Source organism: Falco naumanni, chromosome 1 (assembly GCF_017639655.2).
Source record: "Falco naumanni isolate bFalNau1 chromosome 1, bFalNau1.pat, whole genome shotgun sequence".
Taxonomy (NCBI): Eukaryota; Metazoa; Chordata; class Aves; order Falconiformes; family Falconidae; genus Falco; species Falco naumanni.
Genome location: NC_054054.1, coordinates 100934092 through 100949961, shown reverse-complemented (window position 1 = coordinate 100949961; position 15870 = coordinate 100934092). Strand labels below are relative to the sequence as shown.

General features: G+C 58.0%; 2 protein-coding genes across 8 annotated transcripts in view; one reads left to right on the top strand and one right to left on the bottom strand.

Annotated features, from left to right (window-relative positions):
- Positions 1 to 8513, top strand: part of BAZ1B (bromodomain adjacent to zinc finger domain 1B) — a 50465-nt gene extending 41952 nt beyond the window's left edge. For 3 of the 7 annotated variants that reach the window (XM_040612924.1, XM_040612912.1, XM_040612935.1), the window contains 4 exons: positions 1246 to 1364; positions 3741 to 3892; positions 5554 to 5675; positions 6288 to 8513. In XM_040612924.1, coding sequence (XP_040468858.1) covers positions 1246 to 1364; positions 3741 to 3892; positions 5554 to 5675; positions 6288 to 6654 — 760 coding nt within the window. In that variant the 3' untranslated portion in view covers positions 6655 to 8513. Of the gene's footprint in view, positions 1 to 1245; positions 1365 to 3740; positions 3893 to 4182; positions 4369 to 5553; positions 5676 to 6287 lie in introns of those variants that run through there. The other 4 variants (XM_040612921.1, XM_040612952.1, XM_040612943.1 and 1 more) reach the window with 4 other exon arrangements.
- A 3978-nt stretch (positions 8514 to 12491) lies between these two features.
- Positions 12492 to 14658, bottom strand: FZD9 (frizzled class receptor 9). The gene has a single exon (XM_040612900.1). It carries the CDS (start codon positions 14650 to 14652, stop codon positions 12901 to 12903), a length of 1752 nt encoding a protein of 583 aa, XP_040468834.1. The 5' UTR covers positions 14653 to 14658; the 3' UTR covers positions 12492 to 12900.
- Between the last annotated feature and the right edge of the window lie 1212 nt (positions 14659 to 15870).

Here is a 15870-nt window from a genome sequence, read left to right as displayed (position 1 = left end):
TGTTCTATGCAGCAGAAATTAGTAGCTGCCTCCTGACAACAAGGGATTGAATTATGGCTTGGGTTTTTTTTGATTGCAAGCTGGAAGTTAAATGTATGTGAAATGTATTTTTATTTTTACAATGTATGTCCAGCGTTGATTGTGACTCTGTGCTGAGTCTACCCGCTTGTCAGTGAGGTGAGGCTATCAAATGGCATCTGAAGCATAAGCAATCAACAGATCCTCCCTTCCAGAGCAGCAGCACAATAGGAGGTGTACTAGCTTGTAATGTGCAGGTGGTGTATGGCCTTACAAGTATTACTTACTCCCTGGGCACCATATAAGGGTTCATCAGGCTTGTACAAAAATGACAGGGCTTCAATGCAGCTGTTCGAGCCTGAGATCATAGTTACTTTGATGTGGCAGAGTCACCTGCAAGCTGCTTGGCTCCTGGACGAGAGCCATCAGGTGGGGTAACACCTGTCTTATCTGCTTTCTGTTCTTGTCTTTCGAGCTGAGGTAGGAAAAAAATTTCAGCCTGGAAGCACTTTTGCCCTGCCTGTACTGTGGGAGCTTACTCCTTTTACTGCTCAAGATCCTCTTTCTCGAGAGGATTGAGACTCTCGCAACAGCTTTGCCTTTGTCCCCTTTTGCCTGTGCATGCTGTTTTGTTTTCCTGTTTTTGTAATGGTTTGAATGCTTCAACAGACACATGCGAGAAGTCAGAACTGTCCTGGGCAGGGAGTCTCTGTGGCTTCTGGTATCAGCACATGAGAAGCCTTGTGCTCTGCTCACAAATAATACTAAATGAGCTCTGTTTCCTATAGTGCACATCGAAGTGGCGTGACAGTGGAAGGAGGTAATGGGTAAAATACTCCTGCAGAAACAAAAAAAGACCCCCTCCTGCAACTCCTTAGGCCAGGCCTGCAGACCTGGGTAAAACAGCAGCATATCCTCTTGGGGAGGAGTAATTGTACAGCAATCGCAATCTTAAAATCCGTTATGTGGTCAAGGTGCCTAGAACAGCAAAAAATACACAGATTCAGCTGTTGGGGATTTTCAGCCCAGATGTTCAGACGGTAGCCTGGGAAGTGCCCTTTTAGCTGTGGCTACAACTTGATACTCTCTGAAATGCTGCAGACTGCTTCAGTCTGAGGCTGGGTATTTATTTTACATTGAGGTGGTCAGCGGGTCTCTGCCTGTGAACAAACAGTACAGAGGGCCCAGGGTCTGGTACAACAGATGTGTTCACCTGCCTTACTCTAGGAACTATGCAGAGGATTCTGATGAAGATGAGGATGAAGAAAGCGAGGAAGCTTCTGATGAACCAGATGCTGAGGAGGAAGAGGAAGAGGAAGAAGATTATGAAGTTGCTGGACTGAAATGTAAGGCTTTAACCATGTAGGAAAGTACAGTAAAATACTAAGACTTTGCCTTCAGTGTCCATCCTATTTGGAACTTGTGCCTGTCCTCACACAGAACAGGATCTTACTTGGAAACAGCGGGAGATGTCACAGGGGAAGGCTCTGGTGGTGCTGTACATTACCTGGGGAGCTGGAGTGAACCCTTGTCTCTCTGTGATGGGGTCAGTGCTCGCAAAGATTGAAACTGCAGTGAGCTATCACTTGCTGCCCTGTCACTCCCCTGGGGACGCTGCCAAGACTGTTAAGAGTGCTGTGAGGTGGTCAGCAGAGGCTGCAGTGGGGCAAGGGGAGGCAACAGCATTATCAGTTACTGGTACCGGTGGTCTCTGCACCCACAGGGTTTGTTGGTAAACTGGATGCTGTTAATAGATGCTTATGGAGCTTTAATCACAGCCCCCTTTCCTTTTTCCCTTTCCATCAGCTCACAACCTCTTAAGTGCAGAATTTCTAGTGATGTGGCAAGGAAGCATTTTCAAATAGCAAGACCAGTGCTTCCTCTGCCCAGTTCCTGTGGGAAGGCACAGTACTTGAGGTGTAGCGTGGCCTGGACCGCCAGCACCCTTTGATTGCATACAGAGACTACTTGGGATGCATAACTGGTGCATTCCTGGGCAGCTGCGTGGAATAAGCATTTTCTAGACTCCTCGCTGACTGCTTCTCCACTTAACCACTTTTTAGTGTATGTATCCACTTTGTTTTTAGGGGAATTTGACTCTCTCTCATTTGGGCAACTTGATGCACTGAAGGTCGGTCTTGAAATGGCACACTGCCAGCATTTGCTTTCTGTCAAAATGCCCGTGACTGACATAAAATTAACTTCAATTTGTCTTAACCAAGGTGATGGTGGAATCTGGAGACTGAGACCCAAAGGATTATCCCATGTTCTTTCGAGGGTTTCCATCCAGATCTATCAGTCTTCATTCCCTTGCTTTATTCTGGTTTCAGGGATGTTCACTGATACCCTGGCTATGTACACTGCTTGTTGTTCTGCGGTGTATCCATGTCCACACTTGGAGTGTGTTCAGCCTATGTTGCACAGCCAAGTCAGGAGCTGAGCCAAGGTTTCCAAACAATAGCAAAAGAGGGCTACAGTCACTAAAAATAAAGTGCTAAATGCAACCCCTGGCTTGAAAGAGCATTAACATGGAAAGGTCACTGTGGAAAACTTTTTGTTTTAATAGAGAAGTCCTATTAATCCTCATGGTGTTTATCCTGAGGCATATAACCTAGAATGTTGGATTGTCAGACATTTAACACGTGCCACACGCTTGAGACACAAGCGGAGCGACAGCAGGCAGACGTCCCACTGCCCTAACGCACGTTCCTCGTGTGGGGGGCCCGGCAAGATGATTTATTGGACAGGGCTGCATTAGAGGCCACAGATGAAATGCTACAGCCCCCTGGATACGGCTTGCTCAAGCACTTGTGACCAGATGGAAGGAGCTTGGCTGGGGAACACCAACACATTCTCCTGATACAGAGGAGTCATGAAAGAAACTTAAGACAAGGGAGTGTGTCAGCACACTTGCATTTTTATCAGTGTGAAGGTCTGACAGGCAGACTAACAAACAGGCAGGGGCCTTTCTGTGGGATATAATGCAGCAGCCCTGGTCCTGAGGAATAAAATTCCATTGTTTCCCACTTGCACATGGAGCAGCTTCTGACTGCAGTAACTCGACACTTCCCCTGCACAAGGTTCACTTTTCAGGGGGGGCTTAGCAACTGGCTTATCCCACTTTGTGGGTCACTTGTAAATGCTTGGTAAAGCATCCATCCCCGAACCAGTGAGGAGCCGGAAACAGGGGAAACTGCAAGTTTCTGCTCCCGGTGCTTTCAGAAGGGATGTTGCAGTTATGTTTGAGACAGTTGTCCTTGCATTACTTCCCCTGCCCTCCCTCGAGTCTTCATGCATCACTCTCGGCACTTGGCCCTGCAGGCAGAGGGGCTTGCTGTTACAGCCCTGGGCCAGCCTTACCTGCAGCAGAGAAGCTGGAAGCTCCTAGGTCTCCCTTGGAGCTGACAATCTGCCAGTGCCGTTGGCTGGTGTGTGTGACCACCCTTCAGTAGAGGGCTGTTGCCAGACAGCAATGGCCTCTTCTTGGACAGGAGGCGATTACCCACTTATCTCATCTGGAAATGGTATCAAGCACAGCTGACATGAGCATGTGTTGAGTGAGCACGGGCTGACGAAGCTGGGCTGTTGCAGTCGTCTGTGGGTTCACTAGCTCCTCTATACTGTGAGCCAGTCTCTGCCTGGTGCGTAGTGGCTGGGCAAAGGGCTTGTGATCTGCTTCCAGGTTAACCCATTCCTCTGAGTTCATGATTTATGTGTTTCAGTGAGACCCAGGAAGGGAGCCCGGGGCAAGCAGAGCACAGCCATGTACTCCTCGAGGCAGGGGAGGCACCAAAGGAAGAAGCAGTCACTGCACCCTGCCAGGGGACCCCGGCAGCGGGCTGCACCTGTCAACGGCGCAGACATTGATGAGCTGGTAAGAGCCAAATTGCTCCCCGGAGGCTGCTCACATCATGAGTTATAAACGAAACGGGTGTCATGCTTCCTTCCCTCCCCTTCCCAGAGAAATACTCTGAATCATATTGTGAAACCCGGGCTGGGCTGGGGGCGGGTTAACAAAGGAGGCATATCCTTAAGGGCCCAGTACAAATGGAGCAGATATGCCAGGCATCTTTCCCCAGCCGCTTTCACACATTGTCCCCCTTGAGTAGCAGGCAGCCTGCAGCTTGTTAAAGGGTTTTAAATAGTATCCATATGTCTCTGCAGAGAGGTGGGAGGACTGAGGGGGTCCTGGATGGTCAGAGAATGCCAGCAATGTTGGACCCTTGCTCCCCAGCCTTGGCTGTTTTCTGACAGTTGTTGTCCGTATGGTCACTCCCCAACCTCCAGGACATAATTTGGCTGGTTTAGGTTTCACTTGACATTTAAAAAATAAAACTGTATGCTCCTGAACAGAGCAGTTTTGTGCATGTGTGCGCGCTAGGCGGGGTGGCGCTGCAGTGTGCTGTGCTGTTTGTCCTGGGGAGGGACACACCACAGGGGATACGTGAGGATACTCTAGCCCTATGGGCCACGTCACAAGCCTCTGCTAGATCTGCCATCTGTCCACTGACTGGCACTAGTAGTGCTGGTATATCCTGTCACTCTTCTTGAAGGGTCTTGATTGTGATCTTTGGGCTCCCTGCTACTTATGCTGGTTGTGAGTGGGCTGGCTGGTGGATCTGCAGTGTCCTTTTAGCTGGTCTGCGTTACAGATTGGAGGGCAACCAAACCAGCAAGCATGGGCTACCACAGCCAGCCTAGAGGGATATTCAAGTGGAGAAAATCTTACTGGAACTGGGTCAGGGGCTCTGACAAAACACTGACTTGGGGAAGAGGAGATTTTCGTTTACCATTTTTCCTGAGAAGAGAGCAAAGCTGGGTCAGGAATAGTTCCCCGTGTTGCGGAGCCTTCCCATCATCTGACGTACCCTAAGCAGTGATGCCTTGCGAGCTGAGGGGATGTCCCTGTACTGGTGGCTGACCTGCTGCGGATCCCAGGACAAATGGCTGACCTTGTGTTCAGCCTGTGTACGGGACAGCAGTGCTCGAGGCATCAGCTGCTCTTTGGTATTTAAAATGGCATGGTTGGCTCTGCAGTGTCAGTACGGCAGCACAAGTGCTTTCTCCCTCTGCCTCTTGCATGTTGTCTGCCGGGGGCTCGGAGAAGGGGGGCAGAGGGAATTTATGCTCTCCAATTCACTCGCTTATTCTTTGGCTGCTTGTTTTGACCATATTGTCTTTGAAACTATCTTGAAAAAGCTTGCTGCCCTCAGAGAAAAGACGGGCTGCTTGTGAGTTATTCCCACCAGAGCTTCTGGATGGGGCTCCTATTCTGTAACTCAAGCTGCCACTGTCTGTCTTGGCTGTTACCATCAGAGGTCCTGCAGCAGAGCGGTTTGCCTCTTGATTATTGTGGAAGATGACTGCATTTGAACGATTAGAACTTTGTGGAGCAGTACTACATATCCCCAATCGTTAAGACACTGGCTTGTATGCAGGAGGATTGAAAAGAAGCTCTGCTAAGAACTAGCTGCTTTGGCCTCAAAACTGTTTGCTGAACACTAAAGCCCGTAGTGGTTCCCTGTTTTTTAACAGCATCCATTGTGTGGGCAGGTCCTTCAAACAAAGAAGACGGCACGTCGCCAAAGCCTTGAGTTGCAGAAGTGTGAGGAAATCCTCAGCAAGCTGATCAAGTACCGCTTTAGCTGGCCCTTCAGGTGAGGGCAGGTGGCAGCCTTCTCCGTGGGCGCAGGACTGTCTGCAGGCAGTGTGTAGGTGTGGGTTGGCCGTGCTGCAGTCCTGCCGCATCCACTCGCTGGCTGCAGGAATGGGGTTTCAAAAGCAAGTTATGGATGGGAAGGAAGGCAGTGAAGCTGCTCCAGAAGAAACCACCATGCTTTCTCAGTCCTCTGCTGGACTGAAGATGTGGGGCCCTTCTGAGGTGGTGTAACAGGGCGATAGGCTCTGGACCGAAGAGGGGGAGGGTGGGGTGGGTGCTTTCTGCAGCCCCCAGGATTTGCAGGGCACTCTAGTGACTGAGAGGAGGCAGCCATACCTGCCACAAGTCAGTCCCCGTGCCTGGACCAGCTCTCTGGGCAGAAGGACAAGCTGCTGTCCTTCCCGTCGTCATGCCGCGGCCACCGCAGGGCTGACATGACTGTAGCACTGTTGAGGTGCTGCTTGGGCTTGTTATGGCGCCGTGGGGGTGCGGGTCAGGGCTGCTGCTTGAGCGAAGGGGGTGGGGGTGATTCTTGCTCCTCTACAGCTCTGCACTGCGTGTGGCTGGGGCCGTCATTTTCCTCCTGTCTTTGTGGCTCTTCGTTCGGCAGGGAGCCAGTGACCACGGAGGAAGCTGAAGATTACTTTGAGGTCATCAGCAACCCTATGGACTTCCAGACTATGCAGAGCAAGTGCTCTTGTGGCAATTACCGCTCGGTGCGGGAGTTCCTCTCCGACATCAAGCAGGTGTTCTCCAACGCTGAGCGCTACAACCGGAATGGGAGTCACGTACTGTCCTGCCTGGAGAAGACGGAACAGTGTTTGATTGACATGGTGCACAAACACCTGCCTGGCCACACGTATGCACGCAGGAAATGCCAGAAGCTCTCTGCCAGGTGCCAGGGACTGGAGGAGCAGGAAGGGGACAGTGAGTCAGAGCCCCTTGAACATTCCCGGGGTCGGAAAAGGAAGAAATGAGGGATGGGGAGACTAGGGGGAGAGCCAGAGCTGGAGCAGGCCGTCTGGTGCTGCCGTGCAGCAGGATCGGTTGTCTGGAGGGAGTTGGGAAGCAGCAGGCACTTCTCTATTAATCCAGCCTTTCCCTTGGGCCCGTCCTAGTTTAAATTTTTCTGCAGTTTCCTCAAGTATTTGGTCATCCATTGAGTGAGCGGAGATGACTTACTGCTTCCTGCAAAGGCCACAAAGCTCTTCAGGAGCCTGTCCTGCTAGGAGGGGAAGGTGGGAGGGCAAGGGGCAGGGCTGGGCAGGGGAGCACAAAGCCTGTGCCAGCTCAGGCGCTGTCAGCTTCCTTGGGACGAGCTGCTTCCTCCCCTCTGCAAGCAGCCAGCGCCGGAGCACGGTGGGACCTCTGCCACCTCTGCCGTCTGCGGCCTGTGATGTGAAACCAGCCTTGAGCTGGCGCGGGGAGGGATCATATTGCTTCACCGAAGGGCTGGGTGTGATCAGGCCAATGGGCTGCTAGTTCTTGTATGTATATATTTATATGGTGTTAATTTTGAGCCCCCAGTTGAAGGGCTGCATAGGGCAAGCAAGCACTTACATTTATGGAGATCCAGCTTTCACCAGCATCCTAACACAATTGGCTTCGAGGTGCTCTTGCTTTTTCCCTCTCTCTCTTCTCGGTGAGCAATCTCTGGAGGTTGCGCTCCAAAGAGGGTTCTTCTGAGCTCAGATCTTCACATGTACACGGCAAAGAGGAGGCAGATGGCTTCCCTGCTCACCTTGAACAGCACACAATCACGTAGCCCCTTGAATGAACCGAGTGCCAGAAGCATACCAGAGAGCGTGGTTTTCTGCACACCCTGTAGGGAGCTCCAGGGCAAGGGGAGCAGCAGAAACATGTTCTGTGTAACTTTTTAAATTAATTTTCTAGTTAAAAGTGGCTTGTTTCTAGCTGTGATCTTGTACAAAGAACACCTGTAAGATACCGTTGTCTTGCTTTGGCACATGTACAGTTTATATGAAATTGTGTTTGCTTTATATTTTTCCCCTCTTAAAAATTAATTTTCCTACCAGTAGCTGGAGTTACACCGGGGGAATTGTTGGGGGGGGGGGGTTCTCCCAGTCCCTCTCTAGCCACGCTCTCACCATGTTTTATAGTAATACCTTCCCTAGCTCGCCTCCCTCGCACTCCCCCAGCGCTGCGAGGACCGTCCTGCACTGGCTGACCAGCCTGATCCTGCTGGGAGGCTGCTCTGCCGCAGCCCCAGCAGTGGGTCCTGCCGCCCAAGAGACGCCTTTTTCTTAGAGAAAAGTCAGTGTTTTTTCATCGCCTTTCCCTCTCCGTCATGACAGGTTTTGATCATACAATCAGGGCTCAAACTTTTTATTATACAAGTCCAATTTGGAACAAACCAGCCACAGGGCTGCTTTATACTGGTTTTGTAACAGAAAAGTAAAAGCCAATGTTGCAGATCCTGTGATTTGAGAAGAAAAGAATTATTGATGAAAAATTGCGGCCTAGTTTTATGAACTTTCTAGGATTTTTTTAACAGGTATTTGTTTCAGTTCTGGACTGTTGATGGCTGCAGAGACTAGGCAGGTTTCCAGCCACTTCCCTCTTCACCTCTCCCCAGCCTCAGCCCCTGCCCCACAGAATAGCACTGACATTTGTATTTCGCACGTCCCCTTCAGAGGCTTTGTTTTGTCCTGTTCATAGAGAACATTTTCTGCAGGTCCTACATGGTGAAACCTTTGGAACTGTAAGGTTTTTTTTAAATAAATGTCATTTGGGGGGGAGGGGGTTTCTGCTAAGGGCTGTACTTGTAATAAATTGGAAAGTTAAAAATAAACATTATGTACTTGTGTTTGTAAAACTGGCTTGCAGCGAGTCCTTTGTGGGCACCCAGTGTTCGTGTGGTACTGTCTGCGACGTCTCGCCTCTGCCTTCCCCAGAGCCCCCGTCAGACGTGACATTGCTGCCTTCTGAAGGGAAACGGAGCCACAGGGCCAAGGGGCCGAGGCAACAGCGAGTCTGGGTCAGGTCAGCTAACAACTCCAAAGAACCATCTTTTAAGCCTCCTACTGAGGTCTGGCTGTACCACCCCCTGGGCCTGCCTTTGTTCCCAGTATGGCAGCTGGGTTGTGCCTTGCTGCTGCAGCCGTGCTGCCCTTTCCCCGAGCTGTGCTGGGCAGGAGGCACCGTCCTGGTGCGGGCATGTGTGCTCCGAGCTGGCCCTGTCCATCGTGGGGCTGTGCTCTTCTGCCCCTGGGCAGGGGGAGGTCACCAAGGATGCAGGAGCAGTCCTGGGGTTGACTGGTCCTCCTGCTACAGCGGGGAGGGTGGCACTGGGTAGCTCACCTGAAGGGAATACTGGGTGGGGGGGTGGGGGGGGTAATGGGAAAGCTGAAATGTCTCCTTTTTTTCACCCCAGCATTGCCTGGCTGAACAGCCATCAAAACTGCTTCCCTTGTTTTGTTAATGTGTGTTTTGCAACCACAGCTTTGTTGGCTGCAGCTCAGAGATTAGCAAGGACTGTTCCTGCAGCGTCTGAAGGCACAGCTCCCAGCCCGCCACCCTGCTCCCCGCAGCCTAACGGGGATGTGCTGGGTGCTCTGACATGGTGAGCTTCAAAGGCAGGATGGGCTGGGGAGGTGGTGAACCAGTGCTGCACTGCGAGGAGGCTGATGGTTTCTTGGGTGTGTTCATCGTACTCCTTGCTCAGGAGCTGAGCTGGGAGCCCTCAAGCCAGGTCTAGCTCTGCTGGACAGAGGAAATCCCTTGATGGGTTTCAGGGCTCGAAGCTCTTGGCGACAGATGCTGCTTTCCCTAGAGAAGCCTCATCCCCTATCCGCAAGAGCTGGTTGGTTTGCTGGGCATGCAGCAGGACCTGGGTGAATCAGAGTGTGACTCAGGCTGGGACGTTTCCAGGCCCCAGCGTGGAGACCTCACACCAGCATCTGCTCCAAGACCTTTTTGGAGACTTGCTTTTTATAGCAGCCCCTGCATGGCATTAGTGTCCTGGGCAGGGGCTATAAATACCGTCCCCACACCTGGCAGGCGCGAGCGTGGGGCTGGCAGGCAGCTGTGGCCCTGCTGCCCCCTGGCACTGTGGGCAGGGGGAGGCACCCGTCCAGCTGTACCCACCACCTCGTGGAGGCTGGCCACCACCAAGCCCCCGTGGGGCACCCCTGCTCTCTGGGGCTCCAGCATGGCCTCAGGAGGAGGCGCAGGGGTGCAGCAGGCGAGGAGCCTTGAGCTTGGTTCCCCCCTTGGCTTCTTCAAGGCTTAATTATTATTAACCGATTAACAGCCTGGGATTTTTAGCATGTTCCCAGAGTACAGCAGCTTCCCTTCTGCTGCTACTGGAAACTTTGTGGGGGCGGGGGGGGGGGGGGTGTCATGTCCACAGCTCAGTGAGTGTGGAGGGCACCAGGCGTGACCTCTCCATGCTCAGCTGGACCTTGGGGTGCTCTGAGCCCGCTCGCCCAGTGCCGGCCCTCGCTAGCTGCCCCTCCTGCTAGCACCGGGCATGGGCAGCCGTGGCAGCGGTGCCCGAACCGGGGGGCTGCTCCTGCAGGGAGGGGACAACGCTGAGCCCGGCCTGCCCCTTGCAGAGGGGCTTCTACAGCTGCCCCGGCCCTGCCGTGGCCTGTGCTTGGCTGCCTTAGGGGCTGCTCCACGTAGGATGGAGAGGGGATGCAGGGATGGTCTTGGGGCCGGGGGATACAGGGGAAGGCTGAGCCTCCCGGCACAGGGTTGAAAGCAGCTGTGATAAGGGGACAGCTGGTGTCCCCTGGCACAGAGCCCTTCCAAAGGGCAGCTCTGCTTCGGGGCAGTCTCTGTGGACGAGCCACCTCCCCAGTGGGGCCAGCCATGCCCGGCAGCTCTGCTGGAGCCAGCCGGGCTGCCGGGGCTGATAGTGGGTGGTGGTCCGGCGCCGGCGGCCGCCCCACAGCCGATAGCTGGGGCCTGGTGGGGCCGGTTATCTGGGCGAGCGCTTGAGGCCGGAGCTGCTTGGCAGGTGCCGGGGTGCTCAAGGGCCGGCGGTCCCCACCGGGTGCCCCAGCACCGCCACCCTGCCAGGGCTCTGGCCTGCGAGCCGATGGGGCACCGAGCTGGCTCCAGACTCAGCGCCGCAGGGCGGGGGTCCAGCACAGCGAGCAGCCCTGCACCCCCTCCCCGGGCAGCCCCCTCGCTGCGCCGTGCCCGGCTCCCCGGGCTGGACTTTGGAGCCCGTCCCCAGCCAATATTGACTCCCTCGCCCCAGGTCACTGCCCTTTTACCTGCCCAAACAAATCCTCCCGTGGCAGCTGGGGGGAACCCGTGTGGCTGCAGCCCCCCCAGCGGTGGGAGCCCCGTGGGGTCCCTGCCCTGGCACCACCACCAGCCTGGGGAAGGGGCTGGGTGCCCACCGGCCCAGCCAGCGCCATGCCTGCCCCCCAGCACCCCAAATCAGGCGCGAGCCCCACAGCATCCCACCGCCACCACCGCGGGCTCCTTCGCACCTCAGCTGCCAGGCTGGCTCCGGGGGGAGGCCACGGCTTTTCTCAGATCAGTCACTTCTCCCGCCATCCCGGCACCCCCGGGCGTGGGGGGTGGATGAAAGGCGCTTCACATCAATCATGGCAGCACAAAGCCCCAGCGCGGTGCGGCTGCAGGCGAGGGGCCACTGCACCCAGCCCCTGCCCCCACCTCTGGCTCGGGGTGGGGGGGTCTTGCACCTCCTTCGGCTGCAGCCCTGACACGGGGCTCTGCGCTACAAGGGCTTTGCTGGGGCAAGGGCCAAGGGCTGTTGGTGTGGGCAGGCAGCAGGTGCTAATTTGGGTGATCAAAGGCGGGTCCCTCGCTGGCTTATTGCTCCCTAGTGGAGAGGGACGGGGCCCCTGAGACCCTCACTGGGGCCCAGCACCGTCCCAGCCTGCATGCTGGCTAATTAGCAGGCAATTAGGTGATGGACAAGTCTGAGCCCGTGTCCCTGCTACAGCGCCCTGCCCACCGTGGGGCAAAGCCCATCCCTCACTCCTCCCCGGCACTGGGAGCCCCCTGCACGTCCCGTGGGGCAGCGGGCAAACCAGCCCCTCAAACCCTCCAGAGACGGGCTGGCTCCCCCGAGCCGAGGTGTCTCAGGGCAGGGTGGGCAGCAGCCCCCACTGCCGAGCCTCCGGCAGAGCCACCCAGCCCAGGGACACCCACCGCTGCTGCCCAGCGTGGAGAGGACAGTCCTGGCTCCCCCCACCAGCCCCGGCAACACCAGCTGAGGCTTGAATTTCCCTCCGGACAATGGGGAAGGCAAGCTGGGATTGTAACTGGAGCAGGGGATAAATAAAGCTGCCCAGAAGTTTCCATTACCCGCACCTCAGGCTTCTGTGTGGGACATCAAAGCTGAGCCCTCTGTGCCCCGAGGTCCCTTGTCCCCAGCCCATCACCCCGGCTCCTGGCCTGCCGTGCCCTGGTGCCGTGCCCCGGTGCCGGAGCGCCGAGGCCCCCTCGCCCTGGCACCGAGGCCCCAGCAGCCGATGGCACCGACACAAATCACCTACAGAGCGTGGAGTGGAAAACATGATTCGTTAGGTGACAGCGCAGGAAAACCCTCCTCCTCGGCCAGGAGGCAGCGGGTGCCAGAACCGGCCTCGGGGAAGCCGCAGGGGAGCTGGACACTGGGAGCCTCCCCCGGTGCCATGCTCCCACCGGAGGCACCCCGGCACGGCACGCTCCTTTCTGCCAGCACGAGAGCCCCCAGGACCGCCACACACGCGCCATGGGGACCACGGCCCCAACCCGCCGAGCTGGGGGGGCTCCCATGGGGCTGCTCTTGACCCCCTCGAACTCCTTCAAACAGCACCAGGCTCGGTTGAAATAACACATCCAGGGGTTTATTGTTTTTTCCATTCCTCGCAGCTAATGATTAAAAAAAAAATAATCTAAAATAAATTACAGAATTAAATAAACACGAATTGGATTATTCCCCTCCCTGCCCCATCCCCGCCACCCCCCCGCCCCCCTCCCAAAAGAAAGCATTAGAAGAGTCACTGGATTTGGCAACAGCAACAACAAAACAACCTCTAGGAAAAAGCAGCTACTTGTCAGGGTCGAGCAGTGCCAGGGGGGTCCCGCGGGCCTCACCACCCCAAACCAGTGTGCGTGCCCCCTCCCACCGCCACTCAGCCTCTGCCCTCACCTCCACGAGCATCCCCTCGCCCCTTACCCGTGAGGCCGGCTTCCCCCGGCATGCCGTCCCCAGGGAGGGGGCAACCCCCGCTCTAGACGTGCGTCGGGTTGTCCAGATACGGGTCTGTCTTGGTCATGTGCAGCATGACTGTGGGGGCTTTGTAGTGGCAGTGCACCCCGCCACAGCTCACCCCGCTGCAGGGCTTGCCCCTCGTCCTCACGCCCAGCTTTCTGTTGCACAGGCTCTGCCAGGTCTGCAGCGTCTTGGAGCTCCACACCCACACGCCACTGGTGATGCCCACCACCAGTGACATGAAAATCTTTAGCATAAAGACGGCCACGGTGGGCACCGAGGCCTCCAAGGAGCAGTTGGCAGCGCGCCGGCCGGGGAGGTGCAGGCAGCCGCGCTCCAGGGCCCTGAGGTTCCAGTAATCCATGTTCAGCCGCTCATAGAAGTAGCAGACGATGACACAGGTGGCCGGGACGGTGTAGAGGATAGAGAAGACTCCGATCTTCACCATCAGTTTCTCCAGCTTCTCCGTGTTGGTGCCACCCGTCTTCATGATCTTCCGGATGTGGAAGAGGGCGACGAAGCCTGTGAGGATGAAGGAGGTGCCAATGACCAGGTAGCAGGAGAGGGGGATGAGGACGAAGCCGGTCAGGGCGCTGACGTCCATGCTCCCCACGTAGCACAGCCCTGTGAGCTCATCCCCTGCCACCTTCCGCATGGTGAGGATGACAATGGTCTTCATGGCCGGGATGCCCCAGGCAGCCATGTGGAAGTAACTGCTGTGGGCCTCAATGGCCTCGTGTCCCCACTTCTTCCCAGCGGCCAGGAACCAGGTGAGGGTGAGGATGACCCACCAGAGCGAGCTGGCCATGCCAAAGTAGTAGAGGATGAGGAAGACAATGGTACAGCCCGTGCTCTCCAGCCCCTCCTGGATGATGTAGAGCTCGCCATTCTCCCGGTCGCAGGCAATGTTCTCGGCCCCTGCCACCGAGCGGATGATGAAGGCCACAGAGTAGACATTGTAGCACATGGAGAGGAAGATGATTGGCCTCTCAGGGTACTGGAAGCGGTGGGGATCGAGCAGGAAGGTGAGGACGGTGAAGGCGGTGGAGACGAAGCAGAGGGTGGACCAGACGGCCATCCAGATGAAGGCAAAGTCCTTGTCCTCCCGGGACCAGTAGACGTCCACACCGGGGGAGCACCTGGGCGCGCAGGAGAGGCTCTTCTCCACGTACTGGAACTTCTCGGGGTTGTCACAGGCCCCCAGGCTGTTGGGTCCGCGGCCCTCGGCAGCGCCCGGCGGCCAGGGCCGGGGTGCCACGGGCAGCATGCCTTGACCCTTGTGGGGCTCCGTGGCCGAGGCGTTCTCGGGGGCCTCCATGCAGAGGGCGTTGGGGTCGTTCTTGGTGGGCAGCCTGCCGCAGTCGAGCGACTCGGGCCAGCCGAAATTGAACTGCTCCATGATGGGGACGCACTTGTGGCGGGCCTGCTCGCACATGGGGCGGCAGGCGGGTATGCTGGCGCTCACCTGGTCGGTGCACATGGGCGCGTAGAGGGAGCAGAGGAAGAAGCGCAGGTGGACGTGGCAGCCGTACTCCACCAGCGGCGCGAACTCGTGCAGCTTCAGGGCAGCCTCGCGCTGGCTCTCGTGGCCCAGCAGGTTGGGCATGCGGGTCAGGTTGTACCCGATGCCGCGGCACATGGGGATGTCCACGGGCTGGCACCGCGCCGCGCGCCCCCGCGGCCCCTCCAGCCCCCCCAGCTCCAGCCCGCGCCCGGCCGCGGCCAGCTGCCACAGCACCGACAGGGCCAGCCGCAGCCGCACCGCCGCCATCGCCGGCCCCGGCCCCGGCCCCGCGGCTACAGCGCCGCCATCGCCCGGCCCCGCCGCCCCCGCGCCCCCGGGCCGGCCGCCCGCTGCCGCCGCTGCCGCCGCCGCTCCCGCTGCCGCCGCTGCTGCTGCTGCGGCGCCGGCGCCGCGCCGGGGCAGCTCCCCCCGCCCGCGGCCCCGGCCCCGCGCGCCATGCGGCGGCGGCCCCGCCGAGCGCCCCGCGCCGCCCCGCGCCCGCCGAGCCCCGGCCGCGCCGCGCCGCGCAGCGCCCGCCGGCCGGGACGGCCACGCCACGCCCCGCGGCCACGCCCCCGGGGAGGTGCCGGCGGCCACGCCCCCTCCCGGGGCGGGGCCCGCGCGCGTAACCGGCCCCCGGCCCCCGCCCCGGCGTGCAGGCACGCGCGGGGCACGCACCCCCAGCCGGCGCCCCGCTCCGCACCGGGGTCCGCGTCGGGACCCGCAGCGGGGACGCGCAGCCGCAGCGGGACCCTACCGGGACCCCCACCCCCACCGGGATCCGCACCCGCACCGGGACGCGCAGTCAGAGCGGGACCCGCACCCGCACCGGGACGCGCAGTCAGAGCGGGACCCCACCCAGACCCGCACCCGCACCGGGACCCGCAGCACCTGCAGCACCCCGGCGCGGGGCACCCGCGGGGGACACCCCAGCACGGGGCCCCGGGGCTTGCCCCTGCCCAGCCCCCCCGGCTGTGGGGCGCACGTCTGGACCCTCCCGCACCATCACAGCCCATGCCTGCACCCGCAGCCCGCCCCAGCCCCCCACCCCAACTCCGCACCCCCTGCACCACCTGCACCCCCTGCACCGCCTGCACCACCTACACCACCTGCACCCCCTGCACCGCCTGCACCCCCTACACCACCTGCACCGCCTGCACCACCACATGCCCTCACACACAGACACACACCCAGCGGGCACAGGCATGTGCGCATGCATACGCACAGACACACACTTGCACATGCCCTCCCACAGTCCCACATGCACACATACATGTGCATGTCTGTGCACGTATGTACATGCCCACATGCGCTCACACACACACATACAGACCCACCCGCAGCCTGGCACAGCACAGATTGTGGCCCTGCACACCCGTGGGGCCAGCCATGTGCACTGGCACATGCGTGTGCACACACACCCCAACACCTGGGCACAGGAACACGCGTGGCCTTGCCAGTGCCCCAGGCGCACCAGGGTGCTGC

Excerpts from the sequence above, each read along its gene's own strand:
- FZD9 (XM_040612900.1), bottom strand. The coding sequence starts at position 14,652 with ATGGCGGCGGTGCGGCTGCGGCTGGCCCTGTCGGTGCTGTGGCAGCTG.